General features: G+C 41.7%; 1 protein-coding gene across 1 annotated transcript; it reads left to right on the top strand.

Annotated features, from left to right (window-relative positions):
* Positions 1-6: 6 nt before the first annotated feature.
* LOC128973149 (uncharacterized) lies at positions 7-22,408 on the top strand. The gene is given in 19 exon segments (XM_054389369.1): positions 7-52; positions 2,005-2,349; positions 2,760-2,810; positions 4,637-4,716; positions 4,961-5,017; positions 6,053-6,167; positions 6,762-6,801; positions 7,236-7,299; positions 8,637-8,695; positions 10,063-10,151; positions 11,295-11,375; positions 11,378-11,473; positions 15,359-15,703; positions 17,014-17,364; positions 18,305-18,382; positions 20,039-20,094; positions 20,744-20,828; positions 21,287-21,317; positions 22,336-22,408. Coding segments are annotated over 19 exon segments (2,142 nt in total).
* Positions 22,409-23,425: the final 1,017 nt, after the last annotated feature.

Here is a 23,425-nt window from a genome sequence, read left to right as displayed (position 1 = left end):
GCCACAATGTCTTATTCCTGCACAAATTGGATTCTTCTGATCCTGCTTACAGGTAATGATGTGGTAACTAAATGAATAGGTGAAGGTGGATGGAAGTAACATCCATCAATATTTCAGAGGGTTGTAAAGAGATATTCTGTTAAAATGGGAAGAGTGGCCATGTGGCACAGGAACTGCAGTGTTGTGTTATGGAATTATCACTTTATCACAGTGGCTCAATAGCCTTCTGATGTCCTTATCTCCTTTTTAACACAAAATTATATTGAGGGTATGATGGTTTTAAAGATGCTGCTGCTTGGGCTGGCTGTAGTCTCGTTAGTGAGTGATCTTTTAGGTGTTTTTTACATAATGATGATCTGAGAGAACATGAAATAATTTCAGAACAGATATAAACCAAGAATATTTCATCTCATCAGGCTTTGTGAAGACGAATGCTTAAGAAGAGAAGGAAAAGGTCAGCTGTGATTTATGATAGTTTGTAGCCAACAAGAATTTTTATTGGGACAAATTGGTTAATTTCTCCTTTTTATTTCTTGAGGGAGCAGTCTCCCTAGGAAAATATTGTTACAGACAAGAGCACTGAAAACAACAGTTTGCAGAGTGGTACAAGTCTAGGCAGATAAACATTAAAAATTTAGTGGTAGAGTATATTCTGCAGAAATAAAAGGGATATTGCAGATATCATTTAGTTGTTTATGCAGCCTTTTATGATGAGATTCATGTAGAGTTTATTTTTTATATTAACTAAAAGACATTGTTTTCAGAGATTTGTTTCTAGTATGCTGTTGTGGCAAAGCCTGTGAATGCAGACTTGTTTTTAACTGAGCTGAGCTGAGGAAAGCAGATTTTTCACAGGGGACAATTGCACTCAAGCTACACAGTGCTTGGGAGTCACTTGTGTTTGTTGGTGGACCTGCCTCGGGAGCTCCCTTCCTAATTATATACTGGGCTAGACTTTTACTAGGGATCATTTGTTGCCTACAGCAGCTACAGAGAATTCTGTCCCTGCAGTGTTTATATGGATAGATCAAAATATTTACACTATGGTCCCATGTTACTGAGTTTGAAGAGAAACATGTAGTGGTTAAGTGTAAACAAGTTTTCTTTGAAGTACAAGCAAGCAGGAACCCTGCTGTGAGGCTAGAAGAAAGTTGGCTAGAGGATAGCTGTGACTGGGTCACCAGAGCACAAATTATTTAAGCTGCCAGTAAATATAGCTTTTATTAAAACCCTCCTGAAAGGAGTATTGACTGAAGTGGTCCAAATACAGCAAAAGAAACATGAATAGGCTTCTGGCTGCTGGATCTTGCTGTTTTCACTGAATAGCATGATAGAGCTTTCTGGAAATGGGAAAAAATACTTTTAATGGGAACCAAACAAGTTAGAAACTGCATGAGGGAAAAAATAAGGTAGTGAAAAAAGAGGGTATAAAATTTCTCTGAAAAATATCTTCTGAGAGAAAGAGACAAAATCTGTCATTGGGGGAAAAAAAAGTTGGCGGTGTGTGTGGGAAATCTATTCAGCAGTGATCATTCTGATGGAACCTGCTGTTCAGTGTTTTTTTATTGAAAGGGAGGAAGAATTTCCCACAATGGCTTTAATGGAAGTCAGTGTTTTACTGTTTCCCTGTAAATTACTTGGATTAAATCTGAACTGAGGAAAAAAAAAAGAGAGCTAACAGACCAGATGTGGCTAAAGAGAATCCCCCTAGTTGTGCAGATCCAAACTCTTTTCTCTGTTTGTCTCTCTGCCTGGCTGCAGATGCTGCAGAAAGTGAGTTTTTCTTTCTCTAGCTATAGACACTTTCTGAACAAGTCACTGACTCAATCATTATTCCTCACTGTTGTCAGTCCTGCTGGGATTCACATCTGTTTGTGGAAATCCCAGTGCAGCAGTGCCTGGTGGTGTTTGTCAGATGGGGGCTAATGGGTCATGCCAGGTACGTGAGAAGTTTTCACTTGCATGCACTGTGCTCAGCAATTGCATTTTTCTTTTTGCCCACAGGCCCCACAGTATCAGGTTCAGTAGTGAGAGGCAATGTTGGTCAGAATGTCACTGTGCCCTGCCTTTACAGCATTGAGATGACACAAGGCATCACATCAGCGTGCTGGGGTCGTGGCAGCTGCCCTGCTTCAAAATGTGATCAGACCATTATCTGGACAGATGGATTGAAGGTGACAGAGCAGAACAACCATAGGTACACGCTGAAAGGGAACCTGCTGGTGGGTGATGTGTCCCTCACCATTGTGCATGCTGAGGAAGCAGACAGTGGGACATACTGCTGCCGTGTGGAGGTTCCAGGGTGGTTCAATGATCAGAAGAACAATCTCGACGTTGTGATAGAGAAAGGTGAGTACAGAGGTGCTTTTTTCATGGTGCACAGCACTACTGAGCTTTCTTAGAAGCACCATTGAAGAATTTAAGAGAAAGGACAGCACAGGGTAATTAATTCATCTGCAACACTGTACTTATACCCTTCTCATAGCAAATGGTGCTCCATTTTCCCTGCTTGATTCCAAACTAAAGCCCACAAAATCAGTATAGACAACTGTTTGGTTTTTTTTAATCAACTCTTTGATTTTTAGTTTTTCTCTTTGTAGAAAGCATAATAATATAGGGAACAAGTGGCTGAGAGATGTACTTGTGCAGCTGGTGCTAGCAAGTTTTTATTATAGAAACACTTTCTCTTTTTCACTATATAAATGCACACTAAGGTCAACTATAACATATGTTGGTTTTGTTTTATTTTTTAACATCAGCTAGGATCTCTACTGCAAGTCCTCACACTCACACCTCTGAACAGACCTCAGGTAACTTTTATCCAAGTATTCATCTCAATAGCATATATAAGCTATACTGCAAATGGGGATCTTAGGAAAGAAGCAAAATGATCACAGAAATGTCTTGGCTAAAATTCAGTAAACATTGCCATAGAACCAGAGATCAGAACTGGGATTTAAATTCTACCTGACAGTATGGAGTCCAACAGAAAGAATATGTATGCATGAGAAGGTTGCTTCCAGGTCTTTTGCTTAGGTTGATGTTTTCTTGGTGCTGTGAGCATTGTTTTTCTTGTGCCTGTTTTTGCATGTTGTTTTCTTTGCTGCATAAAATCTCACCTTGTCTTCTGGAAATGCATCCCATAAACAGTAAACCACAAATCTTTAGGAGTTGGGTATGCCCACTATTTAATAAATTTATTTGTCACTCTATAACATAGAACTGTTTTATTTGGCTAGCTCAAAAGTGCATCTGACTCTGGATCCCATCTCAGTAGCAGACAGTAGCAAATGGAGGATCACAGAAACAGGGCAGTCATTTCATGATACAATGCCAAAGTGTTCTTCCACCCTGGTATATTATGTCTGATGTCCTGTGTATATTTAATAATGTGAGGCCCCTCTTTTTAGTGGAAGAGACTGTGGACAACTATTCCTTATACAGTTTCCCCATCCCACACACAAGTTTATAGACTTCTGTTGTATACCCGCTCAGCTACATCTTTTTTAAGTCTGAAAAAGACAATTTTAATTTCCAGTACACAAGAGAGAGCTCATAGTGCAACAATAGCTTATTCTCTGGATTTTCAAAGAAAAGTATCAGGGATGCCAGATAGCAGAGATTTCATTCTCCAGCTAAGCAACTCTAAAATGTTTACAACAGTTGCATTTCCTTTTTGGAAGGAGAAGTGAAAACTTTCTCAGATTGTTTCTGTTCTAGCATGGCTTCCACTCTTACAACTCACAGGGTTTCTTAACCCTTTGACATCTTCCTTAGCTGCTGGTGGAACATTTTTTAATGTTTTCAGAATACAGGTTAATAGATGCATGTCCATGCAGAGGGAAACTGGAAAATGCAGGTGGCCATGTGCCTCTGATGTAGGAATATTCCAGCAGTCCAAAGGAAGAGAAGAGGGAAGCAGCTGATCCTGTCTTCTTCAGAATAATGTTTCTGGGATAAGGGTAACAATTTCAAATATCAAAGGAACCAGCTGGGATTGTTATAATGTGAACAGGAGATTTTGCTTTCAGGAGGGTTGTATAGAATCTGACAACACATGGAGAAATGGAGACTGATGATATGAAAGACAAGAGTTTATAATTCTGAACTTTAAATACTGCAAAAAGCTTTGCTCTGTTAAATGATCTCAAAGTATACTGCAGGTCCTTATGCAAACATATCACACTGTGGTTAGTCTATTTTATAGCAGTCTGGGACTTTAGAAACATCACTAGCTTTGTCTAACTGTGCCACTTGCTCTTTCAAGGTCCTGAGCTAACCTTAATCAGTTTGAATCAGATAAGTTTGCTTAGGCAGCCGCTGCCTCTTCTTGGTTCCAAAAAAAGATGCCTACCTTGGTCACTCTTTCCTTCTAGAAAAGAGTGTGTTGAGGTAACAGCAAGAGCTAAGTCTTTCCTGGAAGGAATTCAAAGCTCTGAAAAGGGTGGCAGAGGCTCCAGTCCTCAGAGTTTTGTGCTGCCCCTGAAGGCACCAACCGCTTTATGATACACAGACCTGAGACTCCTGACAGAGAGATACTTAAGCTTGGTGGTCCCAAGTTAGCAGTACAAATTAATCTCTGTCAAGGCAGAATGGTTCCCTGTGCAAGTGATGTGCTTTTCTTGTCTTTGCTCAGCTCAGGGGAGCACCAGTGAATCATCCTTTACCACTGCAAGAACGTGGCCATCGGCCTCTGCTTCAGAAGCTCCTCAGACTGTAAGCATCTCTGTTGTGCTGTAGCATAGTTAGACAAACTGGACAGAAATGAGAAGTTATTAGGTCATCCCTGCAATTCACTTGTACTCCTGAAGTGCAACTGCTGAAAAAAGAAAAAAAAAAAATTTTTTTTTCAGTCTGCAAATTCAGTGTTTATGAAAGAGGGGAGAAAAATGCTTTGCCTGCATAAAGTACTTCCTGCTAGTGCAGGAAGAGCTTTAGCAACATCTATGTTGCCTTTCAGGCCTCTGATCCCTGCTCAAGCACCTTGGACTGCTCAGATATAACTGCAAACCTGCAGGTATGGCAGAATACGGGGGAGAGATGAAACTGGGCAACCTAGCAGCACAGGGCTGTCCTGCACTGCCCATACAATGAGGTTCAAAGAGGCAGCTCTGTGTCTGTCCTGCTGAATCCTCCAGCACACACTGCAGGATGCCAGGCAGTAACATCACCCACATTTTATAAGGAAGACAAGCCAGCCAAGCTGGCCTTTGTGAAGGTCTGCTGTGATGTACTGCTGTGGGCATTTGTACTGCTGCATGTGTGGGCTGTAAGTCAGGAGCCATACTGTGCTTCAGCATCTTTCCAGGCCTGGATTTCTAATGAGAGGTTAGATATCTAATGTCTGGCTTCAGAAAGTTTTGCCTAAATAAAGACCAATGCAAGGAGAAGGCATATTGGCTTGTTGATATAAAGCCTTGAACATCTACTGAATAAGCTGACAAAAGGGTGGGATGTCAGAAGATATTTTCCTAATAAAAATAGTATCTTCACTTGATTCATAAAAAAATAACAGCAATCATTATTTTTCTTTCTCACACCCAATAGTGACTTATTTACATTCTTCAGCTTTCTCTGCTTGAACTTTGCAAAGAAAAATTAGAAAGACAGTTTTAAACCCTCACACTTCACTAATTAGTATTAAACCTGAACAAATGGGATTTGTCATAACTTTAGATCCTTTGATAATCTCAAAAATTAATGTGTTTAACAACGTGCTCAGGGAGGTGTTGGAGTCACCATCCTTGGAGGTGTTCAAAAAATGTGTAGATGTGACACTTCAGGACATGGTTTAGTGGGCATGGTGGTGTTGGTTTGATGGTCAGACTGGATGATCTCAGAGTGCTTTTCCAACCTTAATATATCTTTGGTTATATGAGTCACACAACTGTTAAAGTGATTCTACTTGAAACTAGTCCTGTACCTCACATCAGGCTCCTGCTCTCAAGTGTACTTTTACTGCAGGGTTGCAAAACACACAAATGACCTTTGGGTACTGTATGGGCTTGTTGCTTACAGTGTCACTGATGCTCATCTGGTTTGTGTTTGACAGAACATGTCTGTATCACTTCCCAGGCAGCAGTATTCAGAAAATGGATTATACATTGGGGTTGGTTTATGTGCAGTACTCCTAGCTGGCCTCATTTTGGCTCTGTTCCTCACTAGACGTAAGTACTTTTCACAAGTGGTTATTCAAGGTACATCTCATCACAGCTGTGGCAGAATGTCACAGGTCTTCTGCTTCAGGGAAGTGAGCTAAGGTCTGTGATGGCTTCACCTTGTGCTCTGCTCTGTGATTGCTTGCTCAGCTCTCCCTTTCAGTCTCTGAAGCACAGAAGGGCAAGGTGCCAACGTTATTATCTCAGACTCCTTAGCAACCAGTCGACCGAGGGTCTGATGAGGAGATGCAGGGTACAAACCCACCTCTCCTGCCCTACTCTTTTCCTACTACCCAGTCCTCAGTTGCTGTGATGTCCCAGTCATTCCCAGTAATAGGAATTTCATATAACCATATCCACTATTCTTCTGTGTATCTGACTTCCTGCATAGAGGCTTGTGGTCAGACTAAGCCATATGAATTACATCTCATGGAAACAATGGGGATTTCCTATACTGAAAACATTAGTTTACAGTTCCCTTATTTAGTTTCTTATTCTTGAGTTTTCTTTTTGAACCTCTTACTTTATTAACTTCTGACAGCTTACAGAAAATTACTTATTTTCTTTCTTTTTTTCTTTCTTTTGATCCTGGATGGGCCTTAGAACATTTATCCAATATGAAGAAGAAAAGTGACTTTGCAAAGTAAGTGTTCTGTTTCTGCTTTAGCTAACAGGACAAACTAGGTTGCAGCAAGAAAATGTTGTCAGTATGCTGACTGTTCCACCATGAAATTTGACTTTCTTTTTTAATCTCAAGTTTACAGGAAACATTGAAAAACAAAATAATTCCTGCTACTTATCATTTATAGGACACACTGAAAAAAGTAATTCCTGCTGCTTATCATTAATTAGTAAGCAAAAATGAGTGTAACTGTCAGTCCATTACATTAGGGAGCATACAAAATTCAAGTGTGGGTTATCTCATAAATGGAAAAATGATTCATTATCAGTCCTGTTTAAATGAGTGCTTTTGCATATATTACAATCTTCCACTGAGCTGGTTGATTTAGTTATCTGCTCTCTGTGTTCCTGTTGTCTCTTTTTCATTTAACCATGTGGCTTTCACTCTTTGTGCAGCTTCACTGCATTTTGGAGGCCAGGAGATTCAAGGAACCATAGCGTCCTGGAAGATGAGATCCATGCAGAAGAAAACATTTATATAATACACTAAGGACTGGATGCATGCTTGCCTTTGTCATCACTGGGACATTCAATAGTTTGCAAAACATTAGCTGCTTGGCAGCTAAATGTGACTGGAATACTGAATTCACATCATTTTAATAAAACAAATAAAAGCTACACTTTTAATGAAAAACTTTATCAGTGTGTTCCAGAAACAGAAACCCCACTGGCTTGAATGGAAATTTCCAGAATCCACTTATCAAACCCTAAAAAACCTTCCTATTATATTCATTATCTGCCTCAAATTCTCTCTTCCTTTTGGGGAAGAAAAGAGGAAGTGCCAGAATGGCTACTCCATCACAAAAGGAAAACCACACACGTTTTTAAAAAGCTTGTCCTTACTGTTTATTGCATCTGAGTCCAGGCCACCAGCATTGCCTCCCTACATTCTAGTCCTCCCAAGTCACCAGACCCTCTTTCCATGATCTGCAAGCTTTCTTCTTCCACTTGAGTTTGCCCAAGAAGTCCTTGGGAGCCTGATTAAGGTGAGCTACTACAAGTGAATGTGCTTGTAATGACTCATGAATGAGGGAATGCCTCCTTGTTCTACTGAGGAAGGGCTAAATGAAAAGCAAATTGGCATAGGTGACCCTGGTGTGCTTTGTGTTTTCACTTGTGTGGTGCATTGTCATGGAGCTGTCTGTTGGAGCATGCCTTGGAAGTTAGAAGTGTGGAGGTGAATTCATTGTTGACTGAAGACCTCAGATATAAGGTGATTACTGATTGTTAGGCTAGGAAAGGCAATGGAGGAAACTAGTTCTGCTGTTGTCTGTCTTCATGTCACATGTTGTCTTGTGCAAGAAGGTACAGAAACCAGAAAGAACCTGCAAGCTATGTTTTTGCATTTGGCTATTAGCAGCAAGTGCTAAACTAAAGTGACTGACCCCACTGCAGATGTGGCTTCTCTTCTGCTTGGCTGAGCATGTTGCTGCTATGGGCTCCAGCCCACGTCTGGAACCGGAGGAAGTCTGAGACGATCTCTGAACTTGGTCTCAGAAAATATCTTCAGCATTTTCTGCTTTCTGCAACTTTCACCAACCAGTCTCTACGGGGTTCAGGGTTAGACAAGTATGTGACTTCCACAATTAATCTAATTCCAGCTATTCATGTTCTTAGGGAATTTGAGGGCCACCCTTGAAGTCTCCTAATCACGAAAACTGCTTGCCTATAAGGATTTTTGTCAAATATTGCAGACTTATTCAGACTAATCTTATATCAGAGAGTTTTCATGCAAAATAAATTTATGGAATAGCTGATAAGCAAATTTTTGCTTAAAGTTTCCTTTCTCTTATGCAGTTACTTGGTAAACAGACTACAATGGTTGGGCAGAGCAAGAACCTTGCCTTGGATATGCAGTACAATACATACAAAACACATGCAGGCAGAAGCTCTCTACTTTTGCATGACTTCCACTAGTGTCAGTGGATCTTGGAGCAGGCATTTCAAAATGAGCCCCAGAGATGTGCAGGTGGAGCCCATTCACCCATTTAGAGATGATCCAGCTGCACGCAAACTGGCAGCATATTGACCACGATAGGGCTGCAAACTGATTTTTTTTGAGACAGCTCTCTGCCTTTCCTTTTCTGCCTGCAAGAAGCCACTAGATAGCAGTACAGATGCAGAAAGCAAGCTATGTTTTTCTTGGTCTTCCTAGGAAGCCTGGATTTTGAGTGGCCTTTTTCAACTGACTGCTGCATTTAGCCAGGCCTTGCTAAAGAAACAAAGCTGACATGATGCTGTTGTTCATCCTCTTCCTTTCCTAGTCACCTGCAACATACTGTTTTGATAAGCTTCATGGAAACTGGTAGCTGGATAAACACCCAAATTTGTGATCCAGTGGGATTCAGCTGTTCCCTGCATGCGCATCAGCTGAGTGTGGGCTTGCAGCCACTGCTTAATGGTGAGCAATGGGAGACAGAAGAGAAACTGGGATCGTTGCAGGCAAAAAGTCTCCAGGATATTGGATGCATCAGGTTTCATTAGTTCTGTTCACAGAACAGCTGGGGCTGTGTGTACTTGGCATTGTATGGCCTGTACCTGGTAGAACATAGCAGATTGGACATTCTACTGATTTCTGGTTAACCTGCCTTAAATGTGGACAGTAAGACACTGCTGTATTGTTGTGTCTGTCCTGCTGCCCTGAAGCATGTGAAGGGACAGAACAGCACAGTGGCATCACTTTGATTGAGAATAAGCTCAGAATAGTTCTCTGAGCTTCATGCTGCTGGCTACAGCAGCATTAGTTGGCTACATGCTGGTGAAAGCAAGCAGGCATCCTGGCTTTGCTGGAGCCTAGTCTGTTGGGGTTCTGCTTCTTGCCTGTACAATGTGGTGATAGGGTGGTGGGTGAGGATGCTAATGAGAGGTAGCCTCTGACTCTGACATACCACTGAGTCCAGCAGGTCTACAAGCACAAGTCTATCGCTAATGCTGTCTTGAGAGGGGATAGCAAATAGCTAACTCCTCTCCAACCTTCCTGTGCTACTCAAGATTTTGTGGGCCTGTTCATGGTGCCACTTAGGTTTTCTGTTTTCTGGGTTTACTCAACCTGGTCTACCTATCTAATCCTGCTGTAGAAGCCCTTGCATACCTGCCACCATTCTTTTTGCCCTTCCTGGAGCCCTGTCTGGATCTAACACATAGTTTGAGGGGACTAGAACTATGCATATGATCCAAGGTATGTTTATACAGTGGTGTAATGCTGTCTTCTGCTGTTTTCTAGTGCTTTATTGGTAACTGCTAAAATCCAATTTGCCTTTTTAAATGCTACCAAGCAGAGGGGTGATATTTTTGTGGACTTCACTGCTCATGGTAAGCCAAAATTCTCCTTTCTGGAGGGGTAATTTCTGGTAATGTCCATCATTTTATCATTGGATCTTGAAATTGCTTCTCCCATTTGCACCATGCTATATTTGTTTGCACAGAATTTTGTCTGTCTGCAATTCTTCATTCCTAACCTTAATGCTCTGAATTACTTTTGCTTTATTGCTGATCTTTTGCAGAGCATAACTTACAGATAACTACTTTTATCAATTTGTTTGAAAGCATAGAAAAAAGTCAGAAGGTTTAAAAAGTGTTTCTTGGAGATTGTGTTGCAGATCATTTGGAAGGACATTTTTTTGGCAAGAGAATGTTTGTGAGAGTGTTTCCAAGGCTGCTTTTGCAAACAGAGAATAAGAAGCTGGTGAAATAGAGAGGGAAGTCTTCAAACAGAAGGCAGAATCAGAGGAAATCAAGAGATTAAAAATGTGCAAGTTAAGATAAAATCAGAGGTGGAGACTAAACCAAATATTTTGGAGTGTAAAAGCACTTGCTTGCTGCTCAGCACCACAGAATGGTAATGTGCCTTTTGTTCCATGCAAAGGCAAAACAAAGTAGTATATTGAAATCTCTGGTGGTGGTACCATGCTGAGTGTCTTGGAAGAGGAAGGTGAATGAAATAGAATGGCATAGAATAGAATAGCACAGTGAATCATCTACTCCAATTGCCTGACCACTGAGCTGAACAAAACTTAAAAAAATGATATTAAGGACATTATCCAAACGCTGACAGGCTTGGAGCATTGATCACCTCTCTAGGAAGCTTGTTCCAGTGTCAGCCTCCTCTGGCACAGCTTTGAACCCTTCTCACACATCCTGTTATAAGATATCAGAGAGATCAGCATCTCCCTGTCCACATTCTGTCCTCAGAAAGCCATTAGGGGCAAGGAAGTCACCCCTCAGCCTCCTGTCCTCCAAACTAGCCAAACCCAGAGTCCTTAGCAGCTCCTTATTGGACATTCTTTCCAGCCCTTTCACCAGATTTGCTGGTGTCCTTTGGATACATCCAAGGACCTTAACGTCCTTCTTAAATTGCGGGTCCCAGAACTGCACACAGGACTCAAAGTGAAGCTGCACCATTGCCAAATCCAGCTGGAGAATTACCTCTTGACTGGCCTCTATCCGGAAGTGTAGGAGGGAAGCAGTTGTGGTACATAAAATCTGGAAATGGAGAAATGAGACTTCAGCGGAGCTCACTCAGCACCTCTGCAAAGGACACATTTCTCTCCTTCCAGTCACTGCCCTGGAGTCTCCATCAGCTAAAATGTCCCATTTTGTGCTGTTTCACTGGATTTTGATGCAGATCTTTATAGGTGAGTCTTCACCTGCTTTTTGTGCTCTTGCTCAGGAAACAAGAATTTTGTAAAATTAGCAGCAGTGACACTCCCTTTTGTGAAAACAGAATGGTAACAAAGGTTGTAATTGTATTCAGAGCTTCAGAAGTTTTCTTAACTTACTGAGTTAATACTGATTGAGAAATTAGTTTTTATCTTCTTTTTTGCTTTTAAAGAATGTTTGTGGTTTCTTCTGTGTACAGGCTTGGTTAATTTCCCTGTCCCCCCAAATTATCTCATTTCTTTCTTTCTATTAAAAGTGTCCTACTGGCTTTTCCTCTTCATCTATCTCCCCACCACACTACAGTACTAATGCAGTGTAATGAATGGATATACATGACAAAGAAAGGATTTTCTGGAACTCTAAGGGCTGTCTGCTGCTAAGAACTGAATATGGGAAAGCTGGGCTGGAGATTCTTCTCCTTTTAATCTCTCATGTTCAGTTCATCCATTTAAAAATCTGAATCCTGAAAGAGAGGTCAAAGAAGATTAACTTGGCAGACTGGGTCTTGCAAGAGTGGTTGGTGTCAGATATATTCCTGAATGAGCATTCAGGCATCAATACTGCAGTTTCCAAATTGCCTGCAGTGGCACAGGAATGTGGGTTCACCCAATTTCAGTGGGACATAAGCTCCTAGTAGGAGTTGTGCTTCTAAACTTCTTGGGCATTTCAGGAAATTCTGTCTCAGGTGACTACATATTAATGGCTTATCTGTGCCAGGATGAAATACTACAATAACTGCTACAGTGACTGCCATGTTCTTAAATAGATTTGAAAAGCTGTGGAAAAGTCTGGTCAGTGGTGAGATGCCCTGGGGGGCAAGAGGTGATCCCTGCCCTGATGAAGCAAAGTAACACAAGCTCCATGGTGTCTGATGCACAAGTTGAGCTTTGCCAGGACTTTGCTGTAGCCCAAAGAGTTCCAAAGTATTTTTTTCTTGTCATTTGCCAGTCTCAGCAGAAGAAACATGGGGGCTATTTCCTTGCCATATCTTCAGCCTCAAAATAAATTGGAGGCATTTACTTCCATTTGCTCTTATTTCAAAAAAGTTCTTATATGCAGAGCTACCAAAGGGTGAGAATGGCCTCTTGTTACCTTCTATTTAACTCAGCTACATGCTGAGAATGGGTAGTTTAAGACTCAGGAAACCAGCAGAGTGGGCAGTTAAAGGCTTCTTTTCTGTTTCTCAGTCATTTTCTCTGCACTTTCATCAGTACAGAAGATTCGAGAAGACAGAATGAAAAGTAGGGTTGATAGGGAAAAGATGTCAAATATCTTCTATAAAGAAGAAAAATTATTCCAGAAATAGATCAAGAAAAAAAGTTATTTTTCAAGCAGCTGTCTTGACTGGAGGATGTATGTCTGTCCATCTAGTGGCAAGGCTACAGAACAGAAGACCACCACAACAGTAGCTCTTGGTGTTGCTGCTTAATACTGTCGTGGCTGAGGGTTGGTTCAAGAGAGACTGTATAAAACGTGTGTACCTGTATGATCTGAGCAATTCAGAATACTCCTCTCTATCTTGGAAGATATATATTTGACATCCACAGTCAATTTCTCTCTCACTTGGATTAAGAATATAGAGCTGCAAACCCCACTGACTTCAGTGGGACTCCCCAGGCACAGCTGATGCTCAGGATGCCTTGCATCAAATATGGATGCTGAGGAGGGTCGTTGCCACAGACTCTGGGATGGCTCAGGAACCTCCTAATTAATTTTTTTTTTTTTTTACTACTTTTGGAAAATATCTGTGGAAGAGGCTGCACCTGAGAAGGAAGTTGTTTAGTCCTAGCAGAGGTTCATACAGTTGAATCAAGGCTGTTGTGGTACTGAAGCTTTCCATGCCAACCTGCAGTGCAGGCAAATGTTAGCAATAATAGCTTCCCATAAATTTTTAAAAGAGGATTAGAAACTGCAAAACCTGTAACTTTCTAGCACCAATGTGGGTGGGAAATTGCATTGGAGACACTCTGGAGCCTTGGGTCTTGCTGCTTCCTCTGTGCATGTATTTATTTATTTAATTTATTTATTTAATCGATTCAGAGCTCTGCTTCTGTCAAAGAGAAGAGCAGGCACATTTTAATTTGTTAAAGGCTTACTTAATGAAGCTACTTTTCTGCTGTGTGGGACTGGGATGAAATAAGTATAGAAGCTGAACCCATTTTGCCTCAATCAGTAGTGACCTTAACTCCAGGAGAAGTTTAATATGGTCTGGATTTTGCACATATCTTTCCTGTGGTGATTGTAAGCTAATCATTGTCTTACTGGTCCCCTGGGATGGTTTCAAGGTCAGCTGGAGGACCTGTGCTGTTCTGTTGTCACAGCAAGAGGCTGTTTGCTTCTTTTGCTGTAACAAAGCAAATGAACTTACCCTTTCCAAGGGCTAAAACAAGCAGCCATCTTGCAAAGCCTTATCCTGTATTCAGGAACTAATTTTTTTGGCAAAAAAAAGCTTCTGTCCTTCACACCATATTGCATGTTGTTTTGTCTGCCTCTACTCCTCTAGCACTTGGAGCTGTGGAAACCTGAACCAGTTGGCTCCTCTTGCAGATGGGATAAGTAATAATGAAGCTGAAATGTCATCCCAATAACAAGTCATGAGACAGCCTGCCACAGACTAAAACCTCACCTGGGGAATAACCCATTAAAGACAGAACAAAAGAGACATGGCCTCAGTTGGAAGCATCTGTTTGCTATCTGGGAGTCATGCCAAAAAGAAAAGGCGTTCAAACAGCTGGCAAAATAGAAATGTTTGGCAAACCAGGGCTGAAGCTGGTGATAATAGCAGCAACTGCTCTAAATCCTCTTTGGAGTAAGCAAGCTGGTCATGAGACATCGGATCTGTGGGATGATCCTCTTGCTGGAGCAGAGGACCAGATCTGGATGCTCCCCAGGTCCTTTAGTTTCTGCTCTGGCATATGTAAATGATAACATGGTGGGGAAAAGGGAACGGGGTAGGAGGATCAACACAGACTAGGTGAATTTAAACCAGAAAATATTTGTTTGTTCATAGGAACCTATTTTTTGGTATAGTGCCTTTCATGAAGAAGAAATCCCTTTTAGGACAATTTGGGAACTGAACAGGTAGTCAAGATGGAACAATGTGTAGCAAAGATTCAAAGCAGATGCTAAGGTGTGTGTTGGCTGTACACAGCAGCTGAAGCTGGTCATTAAGAGTCAGAGCACAAGGAACAGTGCATATGGGCTTTTTATCATCAGCATAACGTGAGCAGTTAGATCTTCCACACAGTGCTCTGCAAGGTAAGTGGGATAGCTGGCAGGGCTTGCTCAGAGAAAAAGCAGTACACTTTCTGAGAACAGTTTTCCATAGTTAAATCCTACTGCTCTGCCAGCTTAATTAGGCCCTAATTTCACACATGAATAGGTGGTTTGGAATCTGCTATTGAGACTGTCAGAGAAAGGCAACCACGACAGCATTTTCTTTCTGAAGGAGGTGATTGTGGACTGAGAAAACCAGATGCATTTCACACCAGGTTTCTGAACAACTTTCAAACAATCTCTTAGAAGAGATGGAATGGGAGTAGAGTTCCCAGATTGCATTTTCACAGGTCTAGTCTTCGCTCAGGCTGCCAGCAATAGACCTCAGCTTCCATCACCACATATGTAAGGGTGACAGAGGCCAGAGCATGGAGCCCCTCCAGCACCAAGCCAATGTCTGCAAGCTCCTGGCTATTGCCCATAGTACCCTAAGCCATTAGCTGCTTTGGGAGAAGGCTTGGGGGATAAGTAACTGTGGTTTGCCTGTAGGCAGGAGTGTTTCTTTTCCTGCCTCATTGTGTTGTTTAGGTAGAGTCATGCACTGGAGACTGTCAGCATTCATCTTTCCTTCTTCTTCCTTACAGCCCATGCCGCATCTGAAGCTGTTGTTAGAGCAGTGATCGGGCAAAGTGCTCGGTTGCCTTGCTACTACCAGGTGGCAGGACACAAGGATATCTCTGACATGTGCTGGGGCAGAGGCCCATGCCCAAATTCCAAGTGCAATGACAAAATTTTGCACACCACTGGGAACAGGGTGACGTTCAGACGGTCTCAGGAATACAATCTCTGGGGCTATATCTCCCACGGCGATGTGTCTCTGACGATTCGGAGAGTGAAGGCAGAAGACGCAGGTACATACTGCTGTCGTGTGGAGATCCCAGGCTGGTTCAATGACATCAAACAGAACATCCAGCTGGAGGTGGTCACAGGTGAGTTTGGAGACCTTTGTGATACAGCCAGCAGGGAGAAACTTCTCACTGGATAGGAGTTTAAAACTGGAGTTTTGGGTTGCTTGTTTGTTCGCTTTGGCAAAAAGTTTTCCTTTAATGATGTAATTTTCTAGAGAGGTCTGCAACCAGTTGTCAATTTGACTCACAATTTGGATGAGAAAATAGTGAATTTTACCTTTTTTTTTTCTTTTTAAATGAAATAATTTCTCATTTTGTAGCTATATTTGACATTTTAAAAAAATGATGGAATAAAATGAGAGATTTATAACTTAAAGAGCCCTTGCAATAAGACTCAGATTTTCATTTGGGGTTTACCTCAGCACCAAAAAGACTTTTGTTTAGTACATGTCATAAGAAAGCCCACATGTTAAGAAATTTTGTCTTGAAGGAGTTTTTACAGAACTACAAAATTCCCCTTCCTATTATTTTGCTTAGTTGCAGGCTAAGGAAAAGGTCTTACAAAGTCTGTGCATTGCAAAGCAGAGGCAAAAAGATGGCACCCAACATAATCCCTGCAGAAAGACATTTTTTCCCTGACTTTTACAGAGTGTTCAGGATGCAGCTGGTGCAACACAGCACTCTTGTATCATAGAATCACAGAATTGTTAGGTTTGGAAGGGATCTCAAGCATCATCCAGTTCTAACCCCCCTGCCATGGGCAGGGACACCTCACACTACATCAGGTTGATCAGAACCACATCCAGTCTGGCCTTAAAAACCTCCAGGGATGAGGCTTCCACCACCTCCCTGGGCAACTTGCTCCAGTGCATGCCTGTTGTAAATGATGGAACAGGAAAGTGGAGGAAAACTTCTGCAATCCTATGTCTGTCCCTGAGTTGAAAGGCAACAAGGTTTGTAAAAATGTACTGGTTGAAAAGATTGGCAGGAAGCTTGTAACTGAAAAAAAAAAAAAAAAGAGCTATTTTATTTATTTTATTTTTATGAGGACATTGAAAAGAAAAATCATGAAGTTTGCAAGTTTTTCCATTCTACCACACAAGGTTCTGGTCCTTCCATTTCTCTAAGAGGGCCAAGAAGGGGGTGTTTGAGACCTAACAAAAAGAAAAGCAAGCAAGTAAACAAAGAAACAAAAGAAAAACCCTAGATGCACTCTGGCTGGGGCATGTTTCTGCTAGTTAAACAACCTTTTTAAATAGTGAATTTCCCACCTTAGTTCTCAGTATTTTAGCAGCTAGATAATTTTCATTCATCTCTCAGCTGCCTTTCCTCAGCCTGGGTTGTGACTGCTCTAATCTAGCTTTTCTCTTGGCTATGCTTTCTCCACGCAGCCCCTCCAGTGATGACAACCACCACGAGGAAGGCTCCCGTTTCCCCCAGACGTTTTAAAAGAACAACTCTTGCTCCCCAAACAACCTCTGGTCATCAAACAACAGCAGAGACTACTGTCCTCCTGACAACCACGAGCCCAGAAGCAAAAACTCACACCGAGTCTCCAGCAGTAATTCCACTGGAGACCACGGCTCCCCCAACATTTGCTGTGACAGAAAACGATGCCTTTCAAGAAACTACAGTGGCAATTAGTACTTTCTCAGATTTTTCAACTGTTTTCCAAGCAGATGACATGAGGACTGAAGATGATGACATGCTCTTCCCACCAGAGTCGGTCCCTCTTCCTGGAGGTACAAAAGATAAGCAGCACCAATCCTTTCCTTTTTTTCTGTGCAGCAGGTATGGTCTGTGTTAGCCTGGCTCTGGCATCATAGACACTCTGCAGATACTGTTTGCATCTGGGAGTTTTTCTCTGAGATGCCTATGAGTAGGTTTAAGGAAACACAGTATTGTGGATGATGCCAAACTGCATGGCCAAGATAGCAGAGGGTCAGGCTTGTATTCAGAGGAGTTTTCAGAGGCTGGAGAAATAATGTGCCAGAAACTTTCTGAGGTACAACAGAAATACAAAGTCCTGCACCTGGGATGGAGTAAGAGAGATTCACCCTACCTATGCACTAATTTTTTTTCTTGATTTAGGAAAGGCAATTGAAATGGTCTGCTGTAAAGGTTAGTTTAGAACTCATTCTGCTTGAGCAATCAAGTCAGTGAGAATTCAAACCACACTTGAACTCGAATACTTAGGTTGTCACCACACACAAAGGCTGCTGTGGTTATTTGTTATTATCAGTGACTTACGATCATCCAAACCATTCCTAGGTTTCTACTTTAGCCACATCAGTGACTTCCTTTTTCACAGACTGCTGTCTGCACACAAGGCTGATTATTGTACAGTTTTGGGGTTTTCTATCACATGAAGTTCTTTCTGATCTGAACCTCTGAGGACAGCTTTTCTGTGTCCTCTCTTGTCTTCCAGCTGTAGCAACATGTCCCATTTAAACTTGGTAACAACTAATTTCATCCACAGTTGAACAGTTAATAACACTTAACTAGTAAAGTTATCTATGCTAATAAAATTATCTAGGTAGGATGAGCTGCAGGTATCAAAACTGAGGTGCAGATTTCCACCCCTCAGTTGCAGATGCAGAAGCATGCAAGTGATTTTGAATGCCATGTGAAGATCCTCCTAATCAGTGATCTTTATAAGCATTCCTCTTTACTTTCTTTCAGTGACTACTGAATTACTCCCTGCAGAGGAAACTGAAAGTGCTTACACTTCTCTCGTGGTGGAAGACCTGCCAGTAACGGGTGAGTAGGTCAGAAGCAGCATGTTCAGAGAAATGAAGCTGTCATAAAGTATTGGATATTCTTCAGAGACCACTAAATAGGTACTGATAGCTCTTAATTGCACCTGGAAGTTAAGAGGTGTTTGGAGTCCATGCAGAAATGGTTTGAAATCAGGATGCAACAACAGCTGAGAAAAACATGGTTTTAAGCAGCCAAAGAAAGCAGATTTTGAGTCACTCATTACTGTCAAGTATCTCAGGTCTGAGAGAAGTTAAGACTGGTCTTTGTCATCTTCCAAGATGAATTCTCAGATATCTCATTTGTCATCACTGTGAGTTCATTGAGCTTTACATTTTAAATCCTCCTGGAGTGCTGCTGGCTTTGAAGCCTCACTGAATAAATGCAGCCAGATGTGGCTGCAAGCTCAGGTCTCCAGTGTTCCACATGAGTCCCTGGTTATGATGCAAAGCAGCAGGCAATTACCACAACTGTCAGTCACTCCATCAAGAGAAAAGGCATTGGTATACAAAATCACATCATACCTGAGAAATGAACAAACCTACCTGAAGTTTGCACTTTATGTCTCTTGGTCAAATATAAAAGTAGAATGGCTCAAGTTATTCATAGTCTACCCACCACATGCCCTCAAATGAGGATTTAAAAACAGGAAAGCTAAAATTCAAGCATGACATGTCATACTTAGGTGTTAAGAGAGTCCTTTTAATTTCAGCTGGTGCCAAGGATCTCTTCATTCTTAAAAACGCAGTACTTGGATTTCTCCCCCCTTCCCACCCACTTCTGTTTTTCCTAGACCTGGAGGCTACAGCAGAAATAGAATTAAGGCAACTGTCCTTTTATGCCCTTGGAGGAGGCTCACAGCAGAGACTCAACTGGGCTCTTGTGCATTTGTGAGGGTTTCTCACCCCTGTCTCAGTTGTGATCTTTCTGATAGGGTTCTAGATGATGCCTATGTTGTGCCAGTGTAAATAACAAGTTTTGCAAAAGGTCTTACCTCTGGGAATCTGGGGGCAAGTTAAATTGTGGCTGTGACCACAAAGGCAATAGCATCAAAAACTGTACCACAGCTATGTGAGTCACACTCCCACACTCCCACTCGTGCAAAAACTTGTGTTGTGCTGCTTCTAAGAGCCAAACTGGCATAAGATGTGAAAATGCTGCAGCATAATTGAGCACTGTCTAGTAAAAGCCACAAGCCAAGTTAAGTTCTTAACTCAGACCCCTCTTGATCTGTAAAATAATGCACTCAATGGACCAACTTCATCCTTATTGTAACATTCCTTCACTTAGATTTGTACCTTCTTTACTATCTCTGCTCTCTGCAGCATCTTGTTATGATTACAGAAGTGAAAACTCCTTCACATCAGACAGATTTTTACTGTCTTGCTTCGTGTGCTATTCCCGGGAAGCCTCCTTCCTTGATGAAGACTGGCATTTCCCAATGGCTGCCTGATATAGCATTAGTTTCCACTATTGTGGTGGAAAGAGATTGTTCCCTGTTGGCTACAAGGAGTTCTATTTCTCCTATTCAGGGCCAAATTTTGCCCTCCTCATTGCCTGGGAGTTTGTTACTCCTTGACTAGAGCAGTGACAACCACAGTGTCCCTCACTCCTTCAGGTGAGTGTGCCAGTAATAATTCCATTCTCTCTTATTTTCAGAGATTTCAATAAGTTCAGATGGGAAGGCTGAGAAACATGATGATAATGGAGATAAGGTAAAAACTTCCTCTAAGTTTCAAGAGTGTTTAACTCAAAGCCAGAAGGACAGCAGGACATGCTAGTGAATTTTGATGTATTCATACTAAAAGGACAGTGTTTGCTAACAGTAGCTTGAACTCTTGTTTTGAAGTAGCTCAAGAACCATCCATGCACCTTTCCAGTGGATAAAGCCAAAGCCTGTGACCATCTGGGTTGGACACTTCAGAAAAACCTCATCCCCATGACTCTCTCCTGTAAGAGAGGCAGCAGTAGCTTTCTTGGGGTGTGACAAGGCAAAAGGCGACTGAGGAGGGTTGTTACTCTTCCTTGTCTCTAATTAAGAGAAGGATGAGGGTGACTACATTTAGACATTATTAATGAATTCATGGTAAGTGGGATGGATGTAGGCTCAAATACATCAGAAGAAGTTTTATGAAATACTTAGCAGGTAATTAATGTTATTTATCATGCTCAACCTGGTGTGTTTTCTTCAGACTTTGAACTGGCAAGCTCAGAAAAGCATTGCAAAATCCAGCCCAGGGCAGATATTTCAGAGGTCTTAGCAACCCACTAGGGCAACCCACTAGGGCAACCCACTCCTGTGTGAGCAGGTCTGAAGTGAACACCCTTCTAAAGCCTTTTCAGCTTTTCTTTTCTACCTTCCAGTTTCCTAGCCATGCCATTCTTGTTGCCTGCCTCACAGCAGCCTCCGTTCTTTTCATATTGATGCTCTCCTTGTTGTTTTGGAAACGTAAGTATCCCTAAGCACATAATTGATTGATGTTTCTAATGCTGGCCTAGAGCAGATGTCCTGCTGTATCTCTGGTTATTCTTCTGTAAATGGCCCCTTGGTTCATTTTATGGGGGTTGCTCTCCTTACTCCAGGACTGCATCACCATGAGGAGACCAGGGAGGATGAGTTGGTGGGGATGAAGCAGAGGGAAGCCTGTGCAAAGAACCTGTTCACTCACATGCTGTAGGTCTGGCTCATCTTGTTGGCCCTTGCTTTATAGTAAAGTGGTCCTGTACTTTCCTGGAATTGCTCCTGTCAGACATTGATGTAACATATCAGAATCAGATCCTTTCTTTCCTGTTTAGCCCATAGAAATTTTGCAACTTGCTGTATTCGCTTCTGAACTCACTTGATGAATTCATTAGAATTAGAGATTTCTTTTTGCCATTGTGACACGAGTATTATTTTGCTTCTAGGTAAACACACAAAGAAGTTTATAATGAAAAGGTAATCTATTTTGTAATTTCCTATTAATAGTTCCAGTGTAATTTTTCTTAGAGGCAGGCAAGTATTTGCCAATAATTGCAATGGGTGTAGAACTGGCTTGTGGTGCTGACTACCAAAGTGCTCTCATCTGAGCAAGCTTCAGATACCATCACTGAAAATCAAAGAGTGGTTCCTGGGTGCTTCTTCTAGGTAGCAATGCACAGACATGCAGAGCACTGGAGACCTTCAGCAACTGATAGTTACTGTTGTGTAATGACCTCAGCTTAAGGAAGTCCCTAGTCTGCTTTATTCTTTGATCAAATACCAGGGCATGACCCTGCTGGGGTTATTTTAAAGAAATGAAGTGATAAATCGTTGTGATGATCAACTGGCAAAATGATTGCTCAGAAAGGGATCAGAGATTTATGGACAGTCCTCTGTGAAGGGCATATTGCAGCAGTGTGTCAAACCAAGCTTCCCACCACTAGAGAGGTCTTCCAGCTCTCATGGGGCCACCACACCCTCTCACTCACTCCTTGGGTCACACTGAAGTGTCTGAGGTGATCAAGGTGAGCATTTTGAGGCAGATATGAAATATAGAAGTATGATGACTCACCCTGTGGAGGTGTAACTGGTAAGTTCATGTGGTCTGGCTTATCTTGAAGGAAGGATTTTCTCTAGGCAAACCACATGGTAGTCCAGTGAAGTATCATACCTTTTCCAAAGCCCAGTAATTTTCAATGGTAGATGGTTCACTGCTGCACACCTCACCAAGGAGATAAAGAGTGGGGGCCAAGGAATCTTTTTTTGCATCTCATGATGTTTACCTCCAGCTGTCACAGCCTTTTCCTGTCCATTAGAAGAACATGAGCAAGGTAAATAATTCTCTTGTGTAAAAAGTAGCACTGAACCATTGAAGTTGAGGGACTCAGTAGCTTCTGGTCTCTCTTTCAAGGAGAATTTGCTGATGTTATGAATAAGAAAGGATGCAGCAGTGTGCTTTTGGCCCATCCATAGTGACCTATGCTTCTCACTACAGCCTTCGACCAGCAGGAGACCTTGAAAAAGTCTTCAGTGGCCCTGAAGGGGATAACAGCATGCTTTCCCTGTGAAGAGCTCCTACAGCCTCTGGAGAAGCCATGGAAAATAAAAAGGGCTTGTTTCATGCTTTCCCTGTGAAACGCTCCTACAGCCTTCTGAGAAGCCATGGAAAATAAAAAGGGCTTGTTTCATGCTACATTGAGAGATGTTTATGAGCCCTCCAAATACCAATGGCTGTCAACCAAACCCCAAAGCTTCATCTGTGAAAAATCAAACTCTTTGTGCAAATTTTGCCATGTCACCTTTAAAACTCTTTGCATAAAGAAATCTCTTTGAGAAGGTGATTATGAATTATTCATAGGAGTTTCTGGGATCTACCTTCTCACTAATACCATGCTACAGAATTCATTTGTTTTCCTCCATTTTTACTAATGCTCTTCCTTGAATAAAATTTATACTATGAGAAACTGCAGAAAGAAAAAAACAATGTAGAATGCTGCCTAAATTATAATTGCCAAACAGGAAAAAAAATATTAAAAAATCAGTAAATAAAGTTCTTATTGCCTTCATGTAATCAAGGCAAAAAAAAAAAATTAAGCCACAAGAATGCTGTAAGTATAAATCAAAAATTCAAACTACTTAAGGGGTACCAATGCTGCCTGTGATTCAGCATGTTTGAATGACCTGTGGAGACTTTGTTAATAAACTTTGTAATTTACCACTAGCAATTGTATTTTTTATGCCACATCCTGAAGCATAAAATCCTGTTCAAAACAGGATTAGTGATTCCCCAGGTGTTGAAATGACTGATGTGCTGTCTCAGCTCTCCAAAGAAGTGCTGCAGCATTTCCAGAGGTGGGAATATGCCCCGAAGACCAATTTGCAGGGAAATATTTCTAAAAGGGACTTCATACCCTCCCCCCTTTTCTAAATCCACATCAATGTGCATAGGGGATCCCCTGACATTTGTTTGGAGTTGCCTTTTGGTCCTCATGACAATGACCTGCAAAAACCAGTGGCTCTCATGGTAGAGTCTGCTTGGTGATGCAGACCTGCACCATGCAGCCCCAAGGTGCTTCATTTATGGC

The sequence above is a fragment of the Indicator indicator genome, chromosome 18 (genome assembly GCF_027791375.1).
Source record: "Indicator indicator isolate 239-I01 chromosome 18, UM_Iind_1.1, whole genome shotgun sequence".
In the NCBI taxonomy this organism is placed as follows: Eukaryota; Metazoa; Chordata; class Aves; order Piciformes; family Indicatoridae; genus Indicator; species Indicator indicator.
The sequence above is the reverse complement of the archived record's forward strand: the minus strand, read 5'-3'. Positions and strand labels throughout refer to the sequence as shown.